This window comes from Pelodiscus sinensis, chromosome 21 (genome assembly GCF_052426305.1).
Source record: "Pelodiscus sinensis isolate ZL-2025 chromosome 21, ASM5242630v1, whole genome shotgun sequence".
NCBI classification, from domain to species: Eukaryota; Metazoa; Chordata; order Testudines; family Trionychidae; genus Pelodiscus; species Pelodiscus sinensis.
The window spans coordinates 1,311,800-1,336,004 of NC_143072.1; the positions used below are offsets into that span (position 1 = coordinate 1,311,800).

At 44.2% G+C, this 24,205-nt stretch overlaps 2 protein-coding genes across 7 annotated transcripts in view; both read right to left on the bottom strand.

Moving 5' to 3' along the window:
• The window catches only part of CUX1 (cut like homeobox 1), a 398,058-nt gene that overhangs the window by 264,405 nt on the left and 109,448 nt on the right, over positions 1-24,205 (bottom strand). The gene's annotated exons all lie outside the window — the stretch shown is intronic.
• On the bottom strand, positions 506-14,969 carry LOC149521905 (uncharacterized). Its single transcript, XM_089772136.1, has one exon. The coding sequence runs from the start codon at positions 13,031-13,033 to the stop codon at positions 11,657-11,659; it is 1,377 nt and encodes a 458-aa protein (XP_089628262.1). The 5' UTR covers positions 13,034-14,969; the 3' UTR covers positions 506-11,656.

The following is a 24,205-nucleotide window of genomic DNA, read 5'->3' on the forward strand; positions in this document are numbered from 1 at the left end:
AAATTAGTACTGTATCACAAATCACTCTATTTACACGAACTAAGGAGGACTAGCCCTTTTCATAATACTCAAATTAAAAAACTAGGATTAATAGGTAGTTTCTGAAGACTATTTCAGATCAAGAACAATATACAGCTTTCTCCTTCTCTCAGCTATTTTAGATATAATACTTAGGCACTTTAAAAATACCTACATGCCAGACAACAAGACACCAAAAGAGATATCCAAAAGGGCAATGGTATGTTAGTCTCCCCTAACTTTCTGGTGTACGTGTCTGAGGGTTTTGTTTCCCCTAGTTTTGTTTCTTTCATTTCTGTTGAGTGCTAATCCCTTCTTGATAGAAATGTAGCCGGGTTAGTCTGGTGTAGCTGAAACAAAATACAGGACTATGTAGCACTTTAAAGACTAACAAGATGGTTTATTAGATGATGAGCTTTCGTGGGCCAGACCCACTATTTGATCTGAGGAAGTGGGTCTGGCCCACGAAAGCTCATCATCTAATAAACCATCTTGTTAGTCTTTCAAGTGCTACATAGTCCTGTATTTTGTAATCCCTTCTTGGTTTCACACAAAGGCTATGTCTACACTGCAGCACTATTTTGGAATATCAGAATATCCTGAAATAGCTATCCTGCATCTTCACAGCAAGCCCTTCATTTTGAAATATAAAGAGCTCACTATTCTGACGTCCCTGTAAACCTCATTCCATGAGGAGTAAGACACATTTTGGAATAGCAGGTTATTTTGAAATTTGGTGCTCTGTATATTAATGCAGGCTTCTTTATCTCTTAATGTTAGCGGTTTAGTAATAAATTCTGATGAGACGGTTTAAGTTGTTTATTTGTGGGTTCACCATTTTATTTTGTTCAAAATAGGTGAGCCTTCATTTTGATTAGGTGGGAAAACAGAGAAAGAGTGGGAAAATGTGGCCAGGCAACAAAAGTGTATAACTAGAGGGCACTCAGATTGCTTGGGGCCCTTTTCCTCCAATCTGCTCACTGACAGGGTGCAGTGAGTGCTGCTCAGACAACTGATCAGTGGCTTGGGAGTATCAGCTGTTATTAAGGTGGGGTCACATGTAACGGTATTTGGTTACTGAGGAGCACACTCAGGGCGCGCGCGCGCGCACACACACACAACGACGACACAAAGGGGTAGGTGAGTTCTGAGTTAGGAGTTTAGGCTAGACCCTATTGTCACTGAGTCATTCTCTACAGCGGGGTAAGACAGAAGGCCTAACATCAGCTACCCTCCTTTATTGTGCATGATTGACTGTTGTGAGACTCCCGCAAGTTTCAAGACCCAGTTATTCCATCCTTCCCTAGTCCTTTTTACCTTCCCTATCCTATAGATATTAAAGTATAATTTCCTTTATAATTTTGTGTATGGCCTCCTCATTTGGTGCCCTGATAGATGGGTGAAAGGGGTGAGAACCAGATAAGAGCTTAAATGGATTTCTCTGCAGTCCCCTTTCTCATACATGTACACAGTGTCAAATTACAAAATAAGCTATTTCAAAATAAGACTGAAATAAGACACGCAATTTGCGTAGCTCAAATTTTATTTTGAGCTATGGTGCAGTATAGACGCACCCAAACTAAACTAATGAGAACAGTGAAAAATAAATGATGAAATACTGACACCATTGACTTCAACATTCAACTGAGAAGCATAAAGGAATCAAGAGTCAGTTTGGTTGTTGGGTGGACTTCAAGAGATACCAATACCCATTCTTATATCTAATAATTTGAAAACTTTTGCCTTTTCTAGCAGTAAAGCTATAACAATTTTTTTCAGATGTGAAAATGTTTTATGTGAATGCTTAATATTTTCTACCCATCTCCCAAAATATTTAATTTTTCCAGGCCCCTCTCCATTTTCAGGTTCCAACAATGAATTCAGGAATCAGGCACAAAGGCTCATACTTCAAGCTCACCAGATGCAAAAATGTAACATGTTTGAGAGGTTTCCAGTACAACTTTTGGAATCCAACAGATTCATGTTGGCATTTAAAATTGAATAGATTCACCATTTCAAGCCAGATGGCCCTTCCCTGCTCCTGAAGTATTTAATATCCTTATGAGAGAGGTGCTGGTTTTTTTAGTTGTGCCTAAAGCACTTGGAACACTGAAAGCATTTCATTTTTTAAATGATTTCAAATAAACATTTTAATTTTTAAGGTAATCTATAAATTATCAACATTTTCTCTTCCACATAATTTGGAAGAATGTCAAAAAGAATGTCAATTCTTATCCTTACATTGGCAAAACAGTGCATAACGATGCCTGCTCATTACATAAATAAAACAGTATTTATAGATACTTCTAGTGCTATGATTCCGTAGTTTTAACAAGGAAAGAAAAGATGGGAGACAAGGGAAAACTGATAGTCCAGAACAAGGTGGCAAGTTCAGAAACCAATCTGCATTCACAGTAGGCCAAAATTACTGGCTCCCCTTGAGAAGGTGGAAAACCTTGCCATGAGCCCCTCTTTGGACAGGGTAGAATGAACTAACATTACCAGGTCTGATGCTACCCAGACACTCAGAGATCAAAATCATTTAAAAAAAAAAAGTAAAATATTTGTTTTAAACCTGCTAATTTAAAAATACATATTGCCATTGTAGACCATATTATACACACACACAAAACCAACTTAAAAAGTTGGTCATTTACATAAATGGTTTGCAGAGCACATTTTGAACAATTACGTCAAAATGGACAGCAAAGTTTTACATTTGGAGTAATAGTTATGTAGTGCCTGATTTTCACTATGCAGAGCATATACAGCTTTCATTTACTCCAAATGGGATCATGGGTGCTCAGGACTTCTGAACAATCAGTGCAAAGCTAATACAGGTTGAATCTATCTAATCCCAGCACTGTCTGGTCCAGCATGATTTTAGTGAGCCAGATATCCACTTACCCTGAGTGTGCCAAGTTTACCCTGGTTCAATAAAGTTTGGTTAAAGTCGCCAGTCCTGGCTCTCAGCATTCTGTGCAGTCATTTAGCTCTAATTTACCCCTAAATGTCTTCTAAGAGCCCAGTAGGCAGGGGAAGTGTTGGTAATGCTGCTAGACAATATTGACTTCCTGTGGTTCGGCATCGGACAAGTCCCCAGAGTGCCGAACTAGAGAGAGTCAACCTGTAGGCAAATTAAAAATCTGAAAGTCAGTTTCCTAAGAGTTAGGAACAGGGAAAAAAGGGATGTTGTAAGTTTTAAAAGGGCCATATACCAAAATAAGTAAATCAGAATTCTTACGGCTTAGAATTCAGGAATGTAGAAGGAGGGGCACAGAAAATTAGCATGCTTCTCCAAACCAAGAGGAGGAAGAAATGGAGGACTGCCTTATTTTATCCAAACTAGTTTGACAAGTTCTACATGAAATGCTTTTACATCTTTGTAACCACACTATCTTTGTCTGAAATCTTAGCAGATCTAACAAACTAAGCTACGTTAGTCCACCTCAGTGCTTGGATGAGAAACCTCCAAGAAAAACCCAGATAAATAGAGGAATAGTACTTGCATTTCATTAGGAATCACTCTTCCTCCCATGTCAATAACCAACTGCTCAGAATGGCAATAGTAAGTGCTGTCCTACTGGACATGAGCTCTCTCTCAACCCACAAGCTCAAGGACTTCTTACGGTCAAAGATACTGTGGCACTGTTAATGATGTTACTTACCTACCCAATCATATGAAAGATGACTTACTAATTAAACCACCAGTTCATACGCTATAATAAAAAAAAAAATAGTACAGGCAGTCCCCGGGTTACATGGATCCGACTTATATCGGATCCCTACTTACAAACGGGGTGAGGCAACCCCACACTAGCTGCTTCCCCCCAGCAGACCAGGGAGACGTGAAGCTAGCGCCCCTCCCCTTCCCCCCAGCAGACCAGGGAGACACGGAGCAGCTTTTCTCAGCAGACACCTCAGCTTGAGAATAAAGGACTGAGGGAAGTGAGGTGTGGGAGAATAAAACTGAGCTCTGGAGAAATGGTTGGCTAGAGTTTCCCCTACAATATGTACCAGTTCCGACTTACATACAAATTCAACTTAAGAACAAACCTACAGTCCCTATCTTGTACGTAACCCGGGGACTAGCTGTATAACCTTCCCAACACCTTTCATTGAGCCAAATTATATTCTGTAGGGATGTTAAGAGTTTCACCCATTAACCAATATGCTGATTACACATAACTTCTGTATTACATGATTTTTAACATCCCTCTATTCTGCCTACCTATTTTCCCCTTGCAAATGCAAATCTATATACTATTCTGTACTTCCTACCCTTAAATGCTGTATGATGGAGTTGTATATTGTTAAAATTGTATTTCAGTTACTTACTTACACACACACACACACACACACACACACACACACCTTGTGAGCAGAAAAGTCAATAACTAATGTTGTAATATTCTTCCAGATGCACAAATGCACCTATTGCACCTCTCGCCATCCTGAGTCCTTTTTAAACCCATCTAGGCTGCATAAAAATGTGGTTCTAATTTTTTTGTTTTGTTTTAAAGCCTGATATACTGCCATCTACATGAAAAGAGGATTATGTTTCTGACCTGGAACAAATATCAGAAAAGTTATTCAGATGGTTCTTTTTGTGGCCTTCCAGATACTGCAACACTGTCGTCACTTGCAAGCTAGACATCACACAACAGAGCTGGACTTTACACAGGCACACTCACTGAATTCAAAAGCTACATTTCAAGGAAGTTTAATCTTTGAAGCAATCACTGCAACAAGTGCTCCTGCTCCCGATGAACACATCATTAACAGTCAGTGTCTTCTTGCACAATTTGTCACACTACAGCAAAACAGAAGCATCTCTCTCAGATGCTGTGACTGTGAAGCACTAGATGCTGAAATGCTGTTTTCTGAGCACAGCAAACATAAATCAAAGAACAATCTGATGTATTAAGTCTAGTAGCTCCCAGAGAACTGGATTTGACATGTTATTTCTAAGTTGTGCAGTCAATAACATGCAGAAGTGCCCATTTTGGATACTTACGCTGCCAGAGGCGTAAGTGTATTAAAAAGAAATCTCCAAGTGCAAAGGACGAATGCCATGCAAAGTTCCAGCGCACTGGCGTGTTATAAATTAGCACATTATGAACACAGTAGGTACCCCCTTCTCTTTCTCTCTTTAATAATTTATAGATTCCCCTCATTGCGCAAGGCAATGACACAAAAGATGAGGCTGCTCTCATGAAATGGGCATTTGTATCCTAGTGAAGCTGAAGGAGACATAATTCTAAGAAGCACCATGAACTTACAAGTAGGAAGCCTGGTGCAGTTGGGAAGCTAACAGCAAGCGTTTTACAAATACGTGGTCTTTGAACTATGGGCTTACGAGCTGCCTTTGTCACGTTACGTGCTAAGCAGCAAATCATCTTTATTTTGTACAGTATAAAATGCCTGGAAAGCTGCCGTGGGTCTGCTTTGACACGAAAGAGGTCAACACAAGGAACGTGTGGCTGAGCAGTGTTTTGTGACATGTTTCTCAGCAATGGCAAAGAGGAAGGATTGAGAGGTGGGGGCATTGCAAAGCAGACCTATGAAGTGGGAATGTTCGCTGATAAAGCTTACACATAGGCTACATCTAGACTGCAAGTCTCTTTCGAAAAAGAGCATCTAGACTACAACCAGTACTTTTAAAAAAGCAAGCCGCGTTTTCAAAAGAGCACCCAGGCAGTCTGGACGCTCTTTTTCTAAAAAGCACAGTTTGCATTACATAGCACCTTTTTTCGAAAGAGCACTTTCGAAAAACGAGGTTTTCCACGGCCAAAAAAAATGCCGTGTTCTTTCAATTTACTTTCGAAAGAACGCAGCAGCAGTCTAAAAAAAAAAACTCTTCCCCTTCATCTAAACCACTTTTTTCTAAAAAACTCTGTAATCTAGACACACCCATAGCGAGCCATAAACTCTACTGTAGCCAGGAGGCTTCTGTTTTTCCCAAACCTCTTGCAGGTACCTAATGCAAAGTCAGTTTACTCAGGTATTCTCAGAGCATGAGAATATGGTCCTAACGAGGAAATCTTCACTCACACAGCTATTGAAATGCACTTCAAAGCTGTGTTGCAATGATAAATCTGGGAATTTTAAAATTACGTTCTCATATGTTCAAATTCTTTACCTAAAAGAAAGGCAGAGGTGGTAGGTTAACCTAGGATTCTACTATGTTGCAACAAACTACATACTTTTCTATTAAATCAATCCCCTTTTGGCTATTCAGTGATCAGATCCCATCATGATGCTGAGAACACTTTCAAAATAAAAAATCTTCCACAACCATATAAACAGACTGATCCTAAAAATTGGATGGCTAGTGTTCAAGCAAAAACCACCCAAAACCACCCACAAAACCGACACAAAGACTTTCAAAAGTAGTTAGCAATTCTGCAAGTGAAATTGATATTTACAAGAATAATTGGACTGGACACAAGCTAAACTAGAACTGACTGACTTGCACCATTGTGCTATTCTAGTTATCTTTTGGAAGAATAAGCCTATGGCATTCTGGAAGGTCTTACTGGAGAGCCAATTTCCTATTCTCATCATGACTGTTCAGTAAATCTTTGACATATTGGATTCAACTTGTGTTTAAATGCTTTTTTAGCCATGTCCACAGATAATGATTTGGTCACTTTGTGAGTTTTGCTGCATTAACTGATTGCTTATAGTCTGGTTGCAAACTAAGGATACTGTACAGAGTCCGGAAAAGCTGTATTTTAAACACTAAATTATCAAACTTCTTTTCAGCAGATAATCATTCAGGCATTACAATTTGCAATATTCAGAGATCCTGCATTTTGCATAATAAATCATTTTGTTTTAAGTTTTCTTGACATGACATACATTCTTAAGCTATATCAGCTATTCAAGATGAAAATAAGTAGGGAGAAAAAATAACTCCATATGATGTTAGTGTTTTTTCAAATTTTCACACTGTAGCAAAAGATGGGGTATAAATCTTATTCAACCTTTCTTTCTTCCATTACTGCATCTTTTCATCTATCCATTTTGCAAGGAATCTTTCTTGAATCTTTAATATTTAACAATTCTGCTTTTAAGCTCTTTTCTGGCATTGTTTATTTTTGTGCTTATATCATTGACATACTATTAAGCTGTATATAGCATTCTCTTTATTGCTCTTACTTGTTTCATGGTAGCACATAAGACTCTTCAACATAGATCAGGGCCCTATTGTACTAACCTTTGCCCCAGAATGCTTACAGTGCAGCTTTTAGATGGGATGTGACAAGTGGACAAAGCAGACAAATGAAACGGGAAGTCTGAGGATGATGTAACAACATGAACCAAATTTAGTAGAAAAAGAAGTGATTTTGCTTCTCTCAGGGCTCGTGATATTTTATCTAGTGTCCTTTATTAGTTATTTCATATAGAGTATAGAATCAGTTTATTCTCCCTTCATTCTAATGTGTATCTAATTTCACTTTCTGAAAAAGGAATGACATTAACAAAATTTAAATTGGATTTTCATTGTTTCAAGATGAATTTATAAATAATTTAGTTTCAATTATAAATACCTTATCTGTATTTTCATACCACCTTAACCTATTTTTCAGCACATGTGGGACATCACAAATTAATTTTAGTGGAAATATAACAATTTTCTCGTTTGTTTTTGAAATCCCAATAAGATCTTGCATAAACAACTCTAACATAATCCATCCATAAGGTCATTTCTGGACTTGTTTTATACTTCACGACCAAAAATACTTCTAGTGTAAACTGTTAACTGAAGCCCTGACAAGTTTTATTATAAATATTCTTAGCTTTAAAGAGAAATCTGAATACATTAACTTAGTGTATGTTTAAGACCCAGTTTACATATGACAGTTTCAGATTATGCCTCATTTATATGGAGCAGTGATGAAGCTCATTAATATATGTGAAAGAACCAAAGCAGCAAAGGATTGTGAATCAAATAACGTGAGCAGATGATGTCTAGTAACATGAATAGCTTATGAAGATTTACATAGAGTGATAGTTTTTATGGTCTTTGTGCCAAGGTTTCTAAAATAGATGAACAGTGAGCAGCTTTGAGCAGTGAGCAGCAGCTCTTACAAGAGACTGAGGTTGTCTCATTAGAAGTGACTGCGAAGTTAGTGATGCATATCGCACTGTTAGTATCTTTAGGCCTGAAATTCAGTCTATACAAAGATCTTCATTGCATTAAGCACCAAAGATGAAGCATTTAATTTGTCCACAATTCATCCCATATGTAAAAAGTGTTAAGGGCCCTTCTGCTTAATCCAAGTGAACAATTGGACAAGACAGGAGAGCTGGTTCAAAACATTTTGGTCATCTCTTGTATTAACAGATACTGCAGGGTGCAAGAGTATCTGTGACAATATTTTAGATAACGCTTGCTACATTTTTGGGCTTTCAGAGTAAAATCAAATCTCATTATGAAATGCAGTGTTTGTTTCAGATTCACTTTAATCTTTGCTAACACAAGCTGCGTGCATGCAATCATCCAGGATGATGGGATGCTATATATACAGTTGTAAGTCTACTACACTATTCCATTTATTTAAAATGTTATAATGATACTGTAAGTAAGCGCATAACAAAATAATGCCGGACAAGTGGTGTTGGATACATGACTATTTTTTCCTTTGATTGGCATGGCTGCCTAGTACCTACAGATTTGTGTACATGGTGCCAGACTTCATACTCTGGGGCTGTGAACTGTAGCACACTCCTTTCAGTTTGCACTAGCATCGTCTACATGGGACAGTCAGAAAACCTGTTAGACTGCTTACAATCACAGCTCTAGTCTGAACAGCTATGCCATATAGACAAGCCCTACCACTCACGTACAAATGCAGAGGAGGAGATTTATTATAGTTGATTCTATGCTTGAGAGAGATTCCAGACTGAGAGCCCTGGAGTAACTTAAAAAACAACAAATAGTCTAGTACAGGGGTCTCCAACCTTTTTATGCCCAAGATCACTTTTTAAATGTCAGAACAAGCCAAGATCTACCCCATCCTTCCCCCAAGATTCCACCCTTCTTGAAGCCCTTGCCCCTCTGTTCCCCTCCTCCCCATCACTTGCTATCACTAGCCCTTATACACTCCCAGGGTCTGGCTACACTACTGCTTTTTTTTATTAGTATTATTAGTATTCTGCAGGAAGAGGTTTTCCAACATTTGGCCTGTCTAGACTGGACTAAATGTCAGAAATACCCTCTTTTCAGAAGCCCCCTTATTCCTCATGGAACAGGGAATACAGGGGTTGCCAAAAGAGCATGTTTGCTCATCCACTTTTTTTTTTTTTTTTTTTTTAAGCAGAAGAACACACACATCTCTGGATACAGAAGAGATTTTCTGGGAAAACCTCTGGTATCCCAGAAAAAAAAACTCCTGAAGTCTAACCATACCCTCACTGGGTTGAAACAGGAGGGGCGGGCTCTGGGAAGGAATTTGGATGTAGAAGGAGGATGAGAAGGGGATGCTGGCTTGGGGAGGGGGCTCCAGGCTGCGGAGTGTTGGGGTCAGGTGGAGGGTTGGGGTACTGAGCAAGCCACAGGCTTGTGGATGTGAGGGTGCAGGATTTTGGATTGGGATATGTGAGGGGCTCAGGGCAGGGAGGTTGGGAGTATGATGAGCTCAGGACACAGATTTGTGGTGTATGAATGTTACAGAAGTGTTGTGGCAGAAGATTGAGGATGTGGGGGTGCAGGAGCTTGGCGACGTGAGAGGCTCAGGACAGGTGGTTCCAGTGAATGATACACTCAGATTTAGGGTCGGGGGGGTTGTATAGGAGTGTTGTTATTCTGCGACCAGATGTGGGCGTGGCCCCAACTGGAGGTTTGTTGTCCATACTTCATTTATAAATAAAATATGTCAAACACAAAGTTTCAGCATTGTCTTTATTTATGAGAGAGGCAGGGAACCTGTTTTGAGTCGGGGTCACTGACCCACAGATAAGATGCTGGAAAAAACCCCACCCTCCTCCAAAACCCCCCAACCCTCACTAATGTGGCCCCAACTGTGCGGGTGGAAGCAGGGGACATGGTACTGGGGAAGGGTGCTTGGGATGGGGACAGGGTGCCAGTGGGTGCTGAAGCAGGGGACAGAGTGGTAGGGGGGTAGGGGACAGCTGATGGGGCAGGTAGCAGGCTGCCAGTGGGTGCTGCAGCAGGGGACAGGGAGTCCCCGGCACTCACCTCCTCTGAGGATTGCTACCCCCTCCCCCGCCACAGGAGAAGCACGTTGCAGCACTCGCCTGCTTCAGGGATTCCTACCTCCTCCTCACCCCCCTGCAGGAAGTCCCTGGCATGCCACAGACCTGGGTCTGGTACCACACCAGATGTTTGTGGGAGGAGGAGGAGCCAGCGCTCTTCCTGAAACCCCAGAAGCGGTGTGCAGCTACGTGACTTCCATCCACCCTGCAGGAAACCAGCGCTACCTCCTTTGTCCCTGGAGGTAGGGAGTGGGGCTTCTTGGGGGGAGGGGAAAATAGGGGGACCCCCGAATTCCTCACGATCAAATGGGCGGGCCCTCTCGATCGACAGGTTGGTGACCACGGGTCTAGTAGCACCTTAAAGACTAACAAAACATGTAGATGGTATCATGATCTTTCGTGGGCAAAACCCACTTCTTCAGATGACAGGAGTATTAAAAGTTCAGATCCAAGAATAAGTAAGGGAAGGGGGGAGGGGAGAGGAGAAAGAAAAAAAAAAGAGAAAAAAGGAGGAGAAGAGCAGGTCTAGGATATGGAATGGCGATACAAATTCTCTCAACAGCCTCTCTTAAACCTAATATATAAGGGTTAGCTGTGTGTGAGGGAGTAGTCCACTTTCAGTACCAGTTTTGGATTTTTGACCATTAGTAGCAGTGGAGATTGCAGCTGATTTGATGTGGATATTTTTCGGCAAATAGACTGCAACCACTAAGACTAGCAACCAGCTATCAAAATGGTTGTACTACTAAATAAATAAAAGATCTGGATTAGATCTGAACCACTGACCTAGATGTGAGAAACTCCATATCGCACTGCTAAGTCTCTCCATTCAAACAACCCACACACAAAAAAAACCCTCTGTTGCTATTCAAATAACAGTGCACAGAATTAGCTAAAGCAAACTAATTCAGACGTAAAAACAAGAAAAGAATGGTTACTTACCTGTAACTGTTGTTCTTCGAGATGTGTTGCTCATGTCCATTCGAAGTAGGTGTGTGCACCGCGTGCACCGTGTCTTCCGGAGCGTTTTCCCTTAGCAGTACCTGTAGCGCCGGCAGGGCGCCCCCTGGAGTGGCGCCGCCATGGCGGGGCATAAGTATCCCTGCCGGCGCTGCCCCACCTCAGTTCCTTCTTGCTGGACACTCCAACGAAGGGGAGGTAGGGTGGGAATCGAATGGACATGAGCAACACATCTTGAAGAACAACAGTTACAGGTAAGTAACCGTTCTTTTCTTCTTCGAGTGGTTGCTCATGTCCATTCGAAGCAGGTGACTACCAAGCTAACCCCACGGAGGAGGGGTCGGAACAGTCATACCACCAGAGTCATGAATAAAGGTGAACAATAAACGGATTTATTTGAACAATGCAACACTGACAAGGCACCAATTAAGAACAAAGATAACCGGATATATATTTACATATTTACATCACAGATTCGAGGACTGCAGAGCCCACCCTTGCATCCTCCCTGGCCTGCTGAGGTAGCGCATAGTGTGTTGCAAACGTGTGGAGGGAAGACCAGGTGGCTGCCCTGCAAATTTCTGATTGGTACTTGGGCACGAAAGGCTACCAAGGACGCCTTCGCCCTGGTAGAGCGTGCCTTCACCCTGGGTGGGGTTTTACCAGCCAGTTGATAACATTCCATGATGCACTGCACCACCCATCGTGATAGCCTTTGTGTGGAAATAGGCGACCCTTTCACCCTGTCCCCAAATGCAATAAGCAACTGCTGTGATTTACGGAACGGCTTGGTCCTATCAATGTAGAATGCCAGCGCCCGCTTGGCGTCCAGGGAGTGCAGGACCCGCTCCTTAGAGGAGGCGTGAGGTTTTGGGGAAAAAAACGGGAGATAAATCTCCTGGGACAGGTGAAAAGGGGAAACCACCTTCGGTAGGAAGGCTGAATGAGGCCTTAACCTTACATTGTTATGGGAAAAAACAAGGTAGGGCGGATCTACAGTTAGCGCCCTTAGTTCCGACACCCTTCGAGCCGACGTAATGGCCACGATGAAAGCAACCTTCAATGAAAGGTGCTGCAGGGAACATGTGGCCAGCGGTTCAAAGGGAGGTAGCATAAGCCTGTGGAGGACCACGTTAAGGTCCCAGGCGGGAAGCGGGGCCCTCATTGAGGGGTACAGTTTTTCCAGGCCAGTAAGAAACCTTTTAACCACCGGGTTAGAAAAAAGGGAAACTCCTGCCATACCAACATGGAAGGCGGAGAGAGATGCCACATGGACTTTGATAGAAGAAAAAGATAGGCCACTAGACCGAAGCTGGAAAAGGTAGTCAAGAATAGTTGGAATAGGAGCCGAGGACGGGTGTACTCCTCTCCGGGACGCCCAAGACGAGAAGCGTCGCCACTTGGCAGCATACGACCGTCTAGTAGAGGGTTTCCTGCTACTGAGGAGAACCATCTGAACCTCTTGGGAACATTCCCTTTCAGGTTGGTTGAACCACGGATAAACCATGCCGTTAGGTGGAGAGATCGGAGATCCGGGTGAACCATGATCACCTTGCCCCATGGTTGAGTTAGCAGATCCCGGACTAGAGGGAGTGCTATTGGGTCCTGGACAAGCATATCTACTAGGATGGGGAACCAGAACTGTCTGGGCCACCTGGGGGCTATGAGAATGATCGAGGAGCGAAAGGTCCTCGCCCTGGTCAATACCCTGGACATTAGGGGAAACGGGGGAAAGGCATAGAGGATGCCCTCTGGCCACACGGTCATCAGGGCATCCCCCAGGGAATATTTCCCAGCCCCAGCAGGGAACAGTAGTTCCTGCACTTGGCATTGCTTGCCGAGGCGAACAGGTCTAGGCGGGGATAACCCCACCTACGGAAAACCTGGCGGAGAGCCAAGTCCTTGAGGGTCCACTCGTGGGCTCCAAAGGATCTGCTCAGCGTGTCCGCTAGCAGGTTTTTGCACCCCGGGAGGCACTCCGCTTGAGGTGTGATTCCGTGCTTGATGCACAGGTGCCAAAGCTGCAGGGCCTCTTTGCAGAGGGGAGATAATCGCACCCCGCCCTGCTTGTTGAGGTAAAAAAACGCCACTGTGTTGTCCATACGAACCAGGATGGAGCGGTGGGCGAGCCTTGGCAGTAAGGCTTCGCAGGCTCTCCTCACCACCCGCAATTCCCGGACGTTTATGTGCAGGGCTCGCTCGGAGGGGGACCAAAGGCCTTCAGTCCTGTGCCACCCCAGGTGTGCTCCCCAGCCCAGGTCTGATGCATTGATGACCAGCGTCAGGGAGGGGGAGAGGCATTGAAAGGAACCCCGCTGCATACCACAGTTTTCTGGGTCCACCATAGGAGGGAATCCAGAATTTCTGTGGGCACCGTAATTATTGAGTCCCAAAGACCCCTGAACTGGCTGAAGGCCCTCGCCAACCACGCCTGCAGGGGTCTCATCCTCAATCTGGCATGGGGGACCATGTATGTACACGCCGCCATATGGCCGAGGAGCCTGGAGCAGACCCAAGGGGTCGTGATAGGGGACCGGGTTAACCCCAAGATCAGCTCCAATATGGAGAGGAACCTGCTCTTGAGCGGGAACGCCCTTGCCACCCTCGAATCGAGGAGGGCTCCCACGAATTCTATCTGTTGGGAGGGAGTCAGGGATGACTTCGACATTTATCATGAGTCCCAACCTTAGGAAGAGGGCTCTTGTGAGTGCCACGTGAGCTTCTACCTGCCCGTACGAGTGACCTCAAATCAGCCAATCGTCGAGGTACGGGAACATGTGCACGCCTTGTTTGCGGAGATGTGCGGCAACCACCGCCATGCATTTCGTGAATACCCTCGGTGCCGTACATAAACCAAAAGGGAGCACCGTAAACTGAAAATGGGATTGGGCCACCATAAAACCTGAGGAACCTCCTGTGGCTGGGTCTGATCGCCACGTGGAAGTACGCGTCCTTGAGATCGAGAGTTGCGTACCAGTCTCCCAATTGTAGCATTGGGATGACCGATGCCAAGGTCACCATTCTGAACTTGTGTTTTATGACCGCCTTGTTTAAAACTCGAAGGTCCAAGATGGGGCGGACCCCTCCCTTCGGCTTGGGGACAACAAAATAACGGGAGTAAAAACCCCTTCCTCGCAGATGCGGAGGAACCTCCTCTATTGCTCCTTTTTCGAGGAGCACAGACACCTCCTGACACAGTATGTGTTCGTGAGGGGTGTCCCTTGCTAGGGACGGAGAAGGGGGTTTTGAGGGCGGCAGACCTAGGAACGGGATAAAATAGCCTCCATTCACAATGTTCAGAACCCAGGCATCTGATGTTATTATGGCCCATGCCTGGGCAAAAAGGGATAGTCTGGCCCCAAACAGGGGGCCAGGGCAGGAGATTGGTATGGGACTCTCGAACAGGGCGTCAAAACTGGGGCTTGCCCTGATGGGAAGGACCGTGAGGACCTCCCCGCTGGGCATCGGTTCTGGGGCAATGTCATCGACCCCTAGTGCCCTGAGGGTGTGCGGCCGCCCCGGAACCTCCACCAGAGGCCCGGGGGCGGTGCCTCCAGTAATCCCCACGGGGGACCTGGGGCTGCGCCCTCCCCTGATGCCTATAGGGCAGCTGTCGCCGCTGTGGAGCCGGCGTGTGAATGCCCAAGGACTTCAAGGTAGACCTTGTGTCCTTTAGGGTATGGAGCCTAGAGTCAGGGTACGTCTAGACTACATGCCTCTGGCGACAGAGGCATGTAGATTAGGGTACCGGACATAGTAAAATGAAGCGGCGATTTAAATAATCGCCGCTTCATTTAAATTTACATGGCTGCTGCGCTGAGCCGACAAATAGCTGATCAGCTGTTTGTCGGCTCAGCGCGATAGTCTGGACGCGCGGGTGTCGACATCAAAGGTATTTGTCGACCACCCAGGTATGCCTCATCCCAGGAGGATCAGCTGTTTGTCGGCTCAGCGCAGCAGCAATGTAAACTTAAATGAAGCGGCGATTATTTAAAACGCCGCTTCATTTTACTATGTCCGATACCTTAATCTACATGCCTCTGTCGCCAGAGGCATGTAGTCTAGACATACCCTCAGTGTGCACCGAGAACAGATCCTTGCCCTCAAAAGGCAAGTCCTGTATCATATGCTGCACATCCGGGGGAATTCCCGAGACATGGAGCCATGCCCCCCGACGCATAACAACCCCAGTCGCCATCGTGCGGGCTGCTGAGTCCACAGTGTCCAGAGCCGCCTGGAGGGCGGTCCGCACGATGACTTTACCCTCCGAGGCAACCGCCGCAAACTCCGACGGTCCTCCACAGGGAGTCTGTCTTGGAACTTTTTGGCGGCCTGCCACGTGTTAAAAGCATACCTGCTTAGCATCGCCTGTTGATTCGCGATGCGGAGTTGCAGCGCTCCTGTGGCGTAAACCTTACGGTCCAACAGGTCCAGCTGCTTAGGTTCCCTCGCCTTTGGGGAAGGACCAGGCTGAGGGAGTCTTTCCTTTTGGGCCGCGGCTTGTACGACCAAGGACCTGGGGATGGGTTGTGAATACAGGTATTCATGTCCTGAGTTTGGAACGTAATAACGCCTCTCGACCCCTTTTAAGGTAGGGGTCAAGGTTGCCGGCATTTGCCACAGGGCATTGGTAATCTTTGACACCGTTTTGTTAAGCGGTAAAGCCAATCGCATAGGAGCATCTTCCATGAGGATGTCCACCATTGGATCAGTGTCCTCGATGACAGGCTCCACCGTAACGGCCAGGTTGGAAGCCATGCGGCGGAGGTCCTGGTGCGTGCGGGCATCCGTTGATGGCAGATTCGGTGCAGGGTCTGCTAGTGCCTCATCCGGAGACGACGACGAGGACGAGGACTCTTGAACTGGCACAGGAACAGTTGTCGCCAACTACAGTGCCATCTGGGTGTCTTGCGCTCCCGATGGGTCCACCTCCGGTGCTGAGGATTGCGGTGCCGCTGGATCGGGTTGCGGCGCCCGAAGGGGGAGGGGGGCCGGGACAGGCACGCCGATGGTTGGGATCAGTGCCCTGAAGATCCCGACCCCAGAGAAGGAGGCAGCTGACCTTGCCACTGATGGTAGGCCCAGGGGGTCCAGAAAGGCCACTGCGGGTGTGGAGGCCACGTCTGTTGAGTGTGGTCCCTCCTATGTCTGGACCTGGACCTGTGGGCCGAGGATGCTCCCGAAGAGCCCGAACGGACTGAGACAGAATCCGAGTCCAAAGAGTAATCAGACTCCGGCCATGGTGGAGCCGAGGAGGAGTGCGCGGCAAACCTTGCCATGGACTCTGGCTTACCCGCATGAGTACATCGGGGCCGTACTGTCTGTAGGACCGGGGGACCCATGCCCGGTGCCGGAAGGCTCGCTGACAGATTCAGCACCAGGGGACCCAGACCCGGTGCCGAGGGTTCTATGGCACCCAGTTGCGGTACCGGGGCGCCCAGACTTGGTACAGACTGCGACATCTCCAGCTGCGGCACCGGGATGCCCAAGCCCGGTGCCGGTTGAGTCTCCAGCAGCTGCGGCACCGGGGTGCCCAGGCCCGGTGCCGGTTGAGTCGCCAGCAGCTGCGGCACCGGGGTGCTCAGGCTCGGTGCCGGGTAAGATGGCGCCAATGGCTGTGGCACCGGGGTGCTCAGGCCTGGTGCCGGTTGAGTTGCGGCCGGCGGTTGCGGCACTGGGGTGCCCAGGCCCGGTGCCTGTCGAGACCACCGTGTCGATGCCAGTGCAGATGAAGGCACGGAGACGGACGCCGGCTCCTGGGTGACCTCCATGGAGGAGAGAGATGTCTGAGTGGACGCCACATGGCTACTCAGATACGGCACCGGCACCGCCAAGTGGGGAGCTGGCAAGGAGCTCAACTGCAGCGAAGTTCGCACATGGCTGGAAGCTCCCTGAGACTGACGGTTCGGCGTCGATAAGGGTGCCGAAGTAGCGATCGGTACTGACCCCACATGGGATGGTCCCGACGCATAAGCCACTTAAGCATGCCGACCTGGGCCATGCTGGGGCAAAACCGTAGCCAGCCGAGCCTCCGACAACGGTGACCTCGACCCTTCCGAGTCAACCGAGGATGGAGAGGAGGTCGTGAGGCTAATAAGGTCCTGCGCTGCCTCAAACGTATCCGGCGTGGACGGACGGTGTGGAGGCAGGTGACCAGGACTATCGAGGCCTCCTCGGCGCCGACGGTGCTGTGGGGGCGATACACGCACCGGTGAGCCCACGGCGCGGTGCCCAGCCGAAGTTGCCTTCTTCGAAGGGGACCTTCCCCGTGATTTCTTCACTCTCTTAGTCAGAGGAGAGTGAGACCGGTGCCGAGACCTCGACGCCGACGCACGGTGCCGGTGAGGAGCCTCCCGCGTGGAAGCCGGTGCGCTGCGCACCGCGGGCTGTTCCGGCAGCACTGGTTGAAGCGCTGTCTCCATGAGGAGACGCTTCAGGCGGGAAACCCTTTCTTTTCTGGTACGGGGCTTAAAGGACTTGCAGATCTTACAGGCAATAGCCAGATGTGCCTCACCCAAGCACTTAAGACAACTGTTGTGTGGGTCGCCCCTGGGCATAAACTTCCCGCAGTCAGCACACGTTTTGAAGCCTTGCGGCCCTGGCATTCCTTACCCCCAAGCGGGAAGGAACAAAACAAAGAACCTAACTATCTAACTACAAGAACTATTTACAAACCAATGTGAGAACAGGAACCATTAACTAACTAGGAGACTAAGAAAGAGAGAGACGCTCCAACGACCGCCGCTGCAGTAAGAAGGAACTGAGGTGGGGCAGCGCCGGCAGGGTACCGCTAGGAAAACGCTCCGGAAGGTGCGGTGTACGCGGTGCACACACCTACTTCAAATGGACATGAGCAACCACTCGAAGAAGAATTAATATTTCATTCTCAATGAAAGAGGTATAACAGAAAATAGTTTTCTAGTAAGAACACTTTTTGTTTTATGAATTTCAGGGTTGCTGAGTCACCATTAAAGGTGATACCCCCAAATTTGTGGGTTTTTTTGTTTTTATTTTAATTTTAGTCCTCAGATCCACATAGGCTGGCCCAGCTGTGGATTACTGGCTCCCGCTTTGTGTATCATCCAGCAATGCATTCTGCTGACAATATCCTCCCCCATATAGGTCACTGAATTCAGATCTATGGGCTTTTCATGGGTTAAAGTACGCAGTATTTATTTGTATGTTCAATTTCACAAGATACTCAATTTAGATCAAACTAAATTATGGAATATGGTTTTCCAATCTCCTCAAAAATGGAAAGAAGTCCAACTATAGGCTGATTCCATCTCTACAGGGAATTACTACGGTTTGAACCTCTCTAATCTGGCACTTTACTGTCTGGTCGGGCAACATCTGTGCTCCAGTATAATTTTAGTTAGCTGCATGTCCACTTACTATGTGTGTGGCAAAGCTTCTCAGTCCCATAAAGTTTGTTTACAGCCACCAGTCCTGGTTCTCAGTGTTCTGTGCTGCTATTTTGCTCTAATTTACCCTTAAATGTCTCTTAAGAGCCCAGATAGAAGTGGAAGTTTGGTAATATTACTAGACAATATTGACCTCCTGCTATGTCTTGGCACCAGTCAGATTCTGAGGGACACAGACTAGAGAGGTTTAACCTGTATAAATCATTTTACCTAAATAAAAATAGTTCTGTTTATTCCATAATATTGAGTTAACAATCACACTCAATTCGCAGTCTTTTATAAGTCTAGTAATATCACAAATTGTGTCACAATTTTAATCCAAATAGCAAGTGCCAACTATTTGCAGAAGTGCTAATTTTAATAAAATATGTTTTTCTCACCATGATGCATGCTTCCCACAACACTGATTATCAGAAAGCTAGTCCTAGTAAACTGAATGCAGCAATTCCGCTATCATGTTGCAGATTAAATGTAAATTAAGTTTAGTTTCATTTTTCTTTTCTAAACTCAGTTGACACAATCTGCTAGGAATTAGCCCTAGGCAACCTTTATTAAACAACATGGTTGATACATGCTAAAATGGCTTTTCACAAGGCTCTTAACCTTTTTTGACCTTTGCTTTCCTTGTCAATGGCTAAACTTAGTTCCAGTGTCTAAGTTCCAGCTTTCTTAGTTCTTTATCTGCATTAGTAGTAATAGAGAGCCAGACAAATTGCTGTAATGTGCCATTTCCTGACACAGAGCCAAAAGGGAAAAATAGTGAGGACCAGGATTCCTGATGCATTTCTTCACTGCTTTGACTGTGAGCCATTAAGCAAAGCACCTAGAAGGATTATGGTAAGTAACATTTAGTAACTCAATTTGAATTTTTTTAAACCTCTCAATTTCTTATGCAGTTTTCCCCTGTGAAGCTATGCTTTAACACTCAACATCTTATTAAAATAATTTTTATTTTTCCGGTTAAATTTTTGCATAGCTAGATCTTTTACAGCTATGAACAAATCTCACTAATGTAGACTCTGCTAAGTGCACACATTATCGCTCTCTCTATATAAAAAAAGTTCTCTGCCAGGCAACAGAATGTCATTACGCTCTCAGGTCGTGAAAACCACCAGAGGCAGGGGGGGTGGCAAGTTTAGTGAGAAGCGGGCATGGACCCATATAATCTATAAAAATGTTGGCATTTTCCTATTGGTTGGGAAAGATTTGATAGTAGATGCTGCTATGAGGCATCACATTAATACTTCATTAGTTTTAGGAAATATTATATTTATTAGTACACACTTAAATATCAAATAATGGAGAGTATAAATACAACTGGATTTCAATCAAAAGTTGATAGAAAATACAAACTCTGTCAGTGCTGAGTGACTAGTGAGCAATGCCCCCTCAGACCAGCATGCATAAAGCATTTCAGAAGGTTTTGTTACTTGAGGGTTGCTATGGTGTCTTTATGTACGTTATCTACTGCAAGTAATTTACATAAAATAAAACAAATTAAATGTTCAAAATAAATGTATCTTGCTGCATTTTTTCCAAGATTAAACAGACTCTTAAAGAAATATTGGTAAAATAAGCTGTTACAAGAAATGTACTTGAAAAGGGAAATTTACCATTGTATTATTAATATTAATCAATAATAATAAGCAGCAGCAGCAGCATCGTAGTAATGTGTAGGAGTCCTTGCCTTGGACTAGAGCCCCAGGGTCGGCATTGTATAGATACAGAACAAAAAAAAACCTATGGTAAAAGTAGCACAGAAATAATGAGCACACCAAATAGGTGGCATTTAAAGCTGCTCTTAGTCCACACAAAAACTGTACAGGATCTTTGTTATTAGGGCAATTACTTCCATTTGATAGAGAAATTGTCATATCAAAGTATAATTTTTCTTATATAGGTTACCAAACTCTCCACTAATCTTCCCATGTTACTTCCTGAAATATTCTAAAAATCCATAAATAAAATAAATAAATAAATAAATATATTTATTCATTCATTTGCTTTGGATCCAAACTTAATAAATCCCAAGAGACCACAAACTAATAGTGTAGCATTACAGAGTCACTAGAAATACAGGATCGTGTTACCACAATGAAACTGCTGGCATTGTTTCAGAGCTGTTCTCTTTAACCTAACTTCACACATACCTCATTTATTTTCCTCACCACCACCATTTTAAGTTGCACAGTATTATGGAAGAAAGATAGCGAGAATGTTTTGCACCCATTTTACACTCGCGGAATAGCTAAAAGGCTTTTGTGGTTATATTTCTTAGTTGTTCATACTGTTTCAATAGCACCATTTTAGTTACAGCTTTCATATCTTTATCACACCTGAAAAAATAGGTCATGTTTCCTACAGCGTTTACTTTGTATTCTAAAGGGCCAGGAAGCCCTTTTGCAAAAAGCGTTCTTGTGTGCTGGCCGCACTTCTCTTTGGTTTGACTCAGTGACTGCTCAGCACTGAAGGTGAAAGGATCTGAAAAAGCCAGTTCTATATACTGTATACACACAGCAATTTGTTACTGTGAAAAACCATCTGTTTCTCGGTATTACAATCCTCAGAGGGCAAATTATAGCTAGCGTTCAACATAAAACATCAATTTAAACCATCAACTATTCATAATTCCAATTCTTTATTGGAAACCAAGGACATAAATGTCAGGGAATAGAGCAATATTTCTTTTATTAACTGTTCCATTCATCTGGCTATTAAATAAAACCAGAACCCTAATAAATAGCATTTGCCTTTATACTGACAGCCACCCCAAACAGCACTATAATTTTTGAAAACAACCAAAAATACATTTTAAAAATTAAAGCTATCATAGAAAAATACAATAAAACTAGAACTAAAAGCATTTTTAAAAGTGCTTGCTGTTGCTTGAGAATAATTTAACTTTTTAAAGATACAGTATGGAGAATAAGAAGGCCTCATTTTAGATCAAAATTTCCTGTCAACCTCCAGATAGTTTTCTGCCAATATTTATATTACTAAAGATCAAAAAAGCATCCCCTATTGATGGTTGTTTAGCTTTTGACAAATGGGGTTGTTTTAATCCCCTGCTTCCAGTTCAGATGCCTCTTAAAAGGAAAACTGGGATTTAAAAAAAAAAAAAAAAAAAAAAAAAAAAGACTATGATCATCACTGCTACTTTTCCTTTACTAATATAAAAATGGTCTATTTAAGTTGACAGTTATGGAGTACTTATGCAGCTTGGGCTTTAACAGTAACACACAAATATACTGAAATCTGAGTGGAAGAGCTTATCTGTTAGAGAGCCAACCAACTGCAAATCTTTTCTTCACCCAAATTGACAAATCAAAAAGTCAGATGGTTTTTAGTTTGCTGCCTTTTTGCTTTATAAGGCCACAATCCTGAATTCCTAACCCCCACAAAGCTTCTGTTGAAGTCAATATGAAATCTGCCCAAATCAGAGGCTCATAATTTGGCTCCCTGTGATTAAATGTAAGACTATCTGGGGAGATTCCCACACATGAAAGTGAAAGAAGCATTTTATAAACCAGATAAGCAGCCCTAAGGAGTCCATAAATTCACCATTAAAGCTCACATTATTATCTATTGCTTCTCCTTAAGAATAACTCCCCTGCCTTTTAAAAGTACCAGCATGGGGTCCTTAGCAACACGATTATGGGTAGAAGGAAGCACAACTGTAATCAAAACAATGATTACGATCACATTCATTTAAATGCAGAAAGAGAAATTAATACAAAAATATTCACTCAGAAGGCAAAGGTAAGAGATTAACTTTTTCCCTATGGGCATCAAAAACCTAACCTCAAAAACCAAGAATTACTTGTAAATTTTCTACATCCCCTTTGGAATACATTCGTTTCTCTTTCTGCATTTCAATGAATGTGATAGTAATCACTGTTTTGATTACAGTTGTGCTCTTCCTTCCATCCATAATGGTGTTCTTAAGGACCCCATGCTGGTAATTTTAAAGGCAGGGGAGCTATTCTGAAGGAGTAATGGACAATTATGTGAGCGATAAGTAGTAAGTCCGTGGACTCTTCAGGGCTGTTAATCTGTTTTATACAACATTTTTTCCATGTCCTATGTGGTACTCTACCCAAATAGCCTTAAATACTGCCATCTCTTTTTTGGACAAAACTCACACTGGTTTCAACAGAAGTAAGGAGTTCAGGGTCATGTCTCCATTAGGACAAAAATGTTTAATGGGCTAACAACATTTTACTAAACTTGGGTTAAAAACCTAGCATACAGGGGCAATTTCATGTGTTCATTGTCAAGGAAAATTCTATATTCATAATGTTCACTTTCATTCCTGCCATTACAACCCTTCCCGCTTTCTACTCTTGCCCACCCTTGTTAGTTGTCTTCTTCAGGCACACATTTACTCAATGCTTCCTTCAATTTCTCCACCTTTAATCTCCTCTTCACTGGCTGCTACCCTCTCTTCATATACACCAAGGTGGGTAAAACTCTAGGATGATTTTTAAATATCCATAAAACACTAAATTTCTCGTTTAAAAATAAGAAACAATTAAATCTCATCACAAACATGCTACACCTACAATTATGGTCCCATAAAAATGAATTGATAGCTCTAGTATGTCTAGCCTAACAACCAGCTCTTGCTTCTTGAAAGTTCAGGGCTTTCATTTTCCGTTTCTTAGCAGACTAAAGTAACATGTGCAAAGACAGATGCAAGCTGGAGCAGATCATTTTTGTTCTGTGCTTATGTGGTGGTGGACCCGGGCCAAGCAAAGCAGAGTTAGTTAAGACATTGTCTTAAGAGAGAGGCGCAATATATAGGAAAGGATGGTGGCAGCATAGAAATGAACAGAGGAGTGAACTAGAAAGAAAAAGACCTTCAGCACACACACAGCTTTTTATAGTCCCCTCCACCACGGGTAGGCAACCTTTCAGAAGTGGTGTGCCAAGATTTAACATATTCACAGATCTGAGAGCTAGGGAAAGGAAGAAGTGGGGGGGAGGGCAGGGACAGGATAGGCGCAGGCTGGGTACGGTGACCATATTTTCTGAACCAGCTGCAACTATGAAGAACTTTTTAATTTAAAATTATTAAACAGATTAAGCATTTTCACTCTCATGTTAGTTTCTCAATCTTAATTTCAAATCAAGTAAAATATGTCCAACAAAAGGTTTCAATGTTTTCCTTATTTGTGGCAAGGGTGAGGAACCTTTCTTGGGTCAGGGGTCACTGACCCACAGAAAAGTCAGTTGGGGACCACATAAGTGAGAAGCAAAAGAACTCCAAAACCCCAAACCCTCACTGATGTGGCCTCCAACTCAGACATCACTTCTCTGGTGCTCCAGCCTCACAGGGGGAGGGGAAGGAATAGGGAGGACTAAGGTTCAGGATTTCCCATAGGCCAGATTTACTTTATGGGGTGAAGGAGTTACTAGATTTTATGGACTCCCTTAGGCTCTGGGGTAGACACAAATATGAGGGGTTCAGTGTGAGAGACAGAGCTGCCAATGAGTTGAATAGGGATGGGAGTGCAGGATCTGGGAAGGAGATGGGGTGCAGAACAGGGAGAGGTTGCAAAATCTGGGTGGGAGGTAGG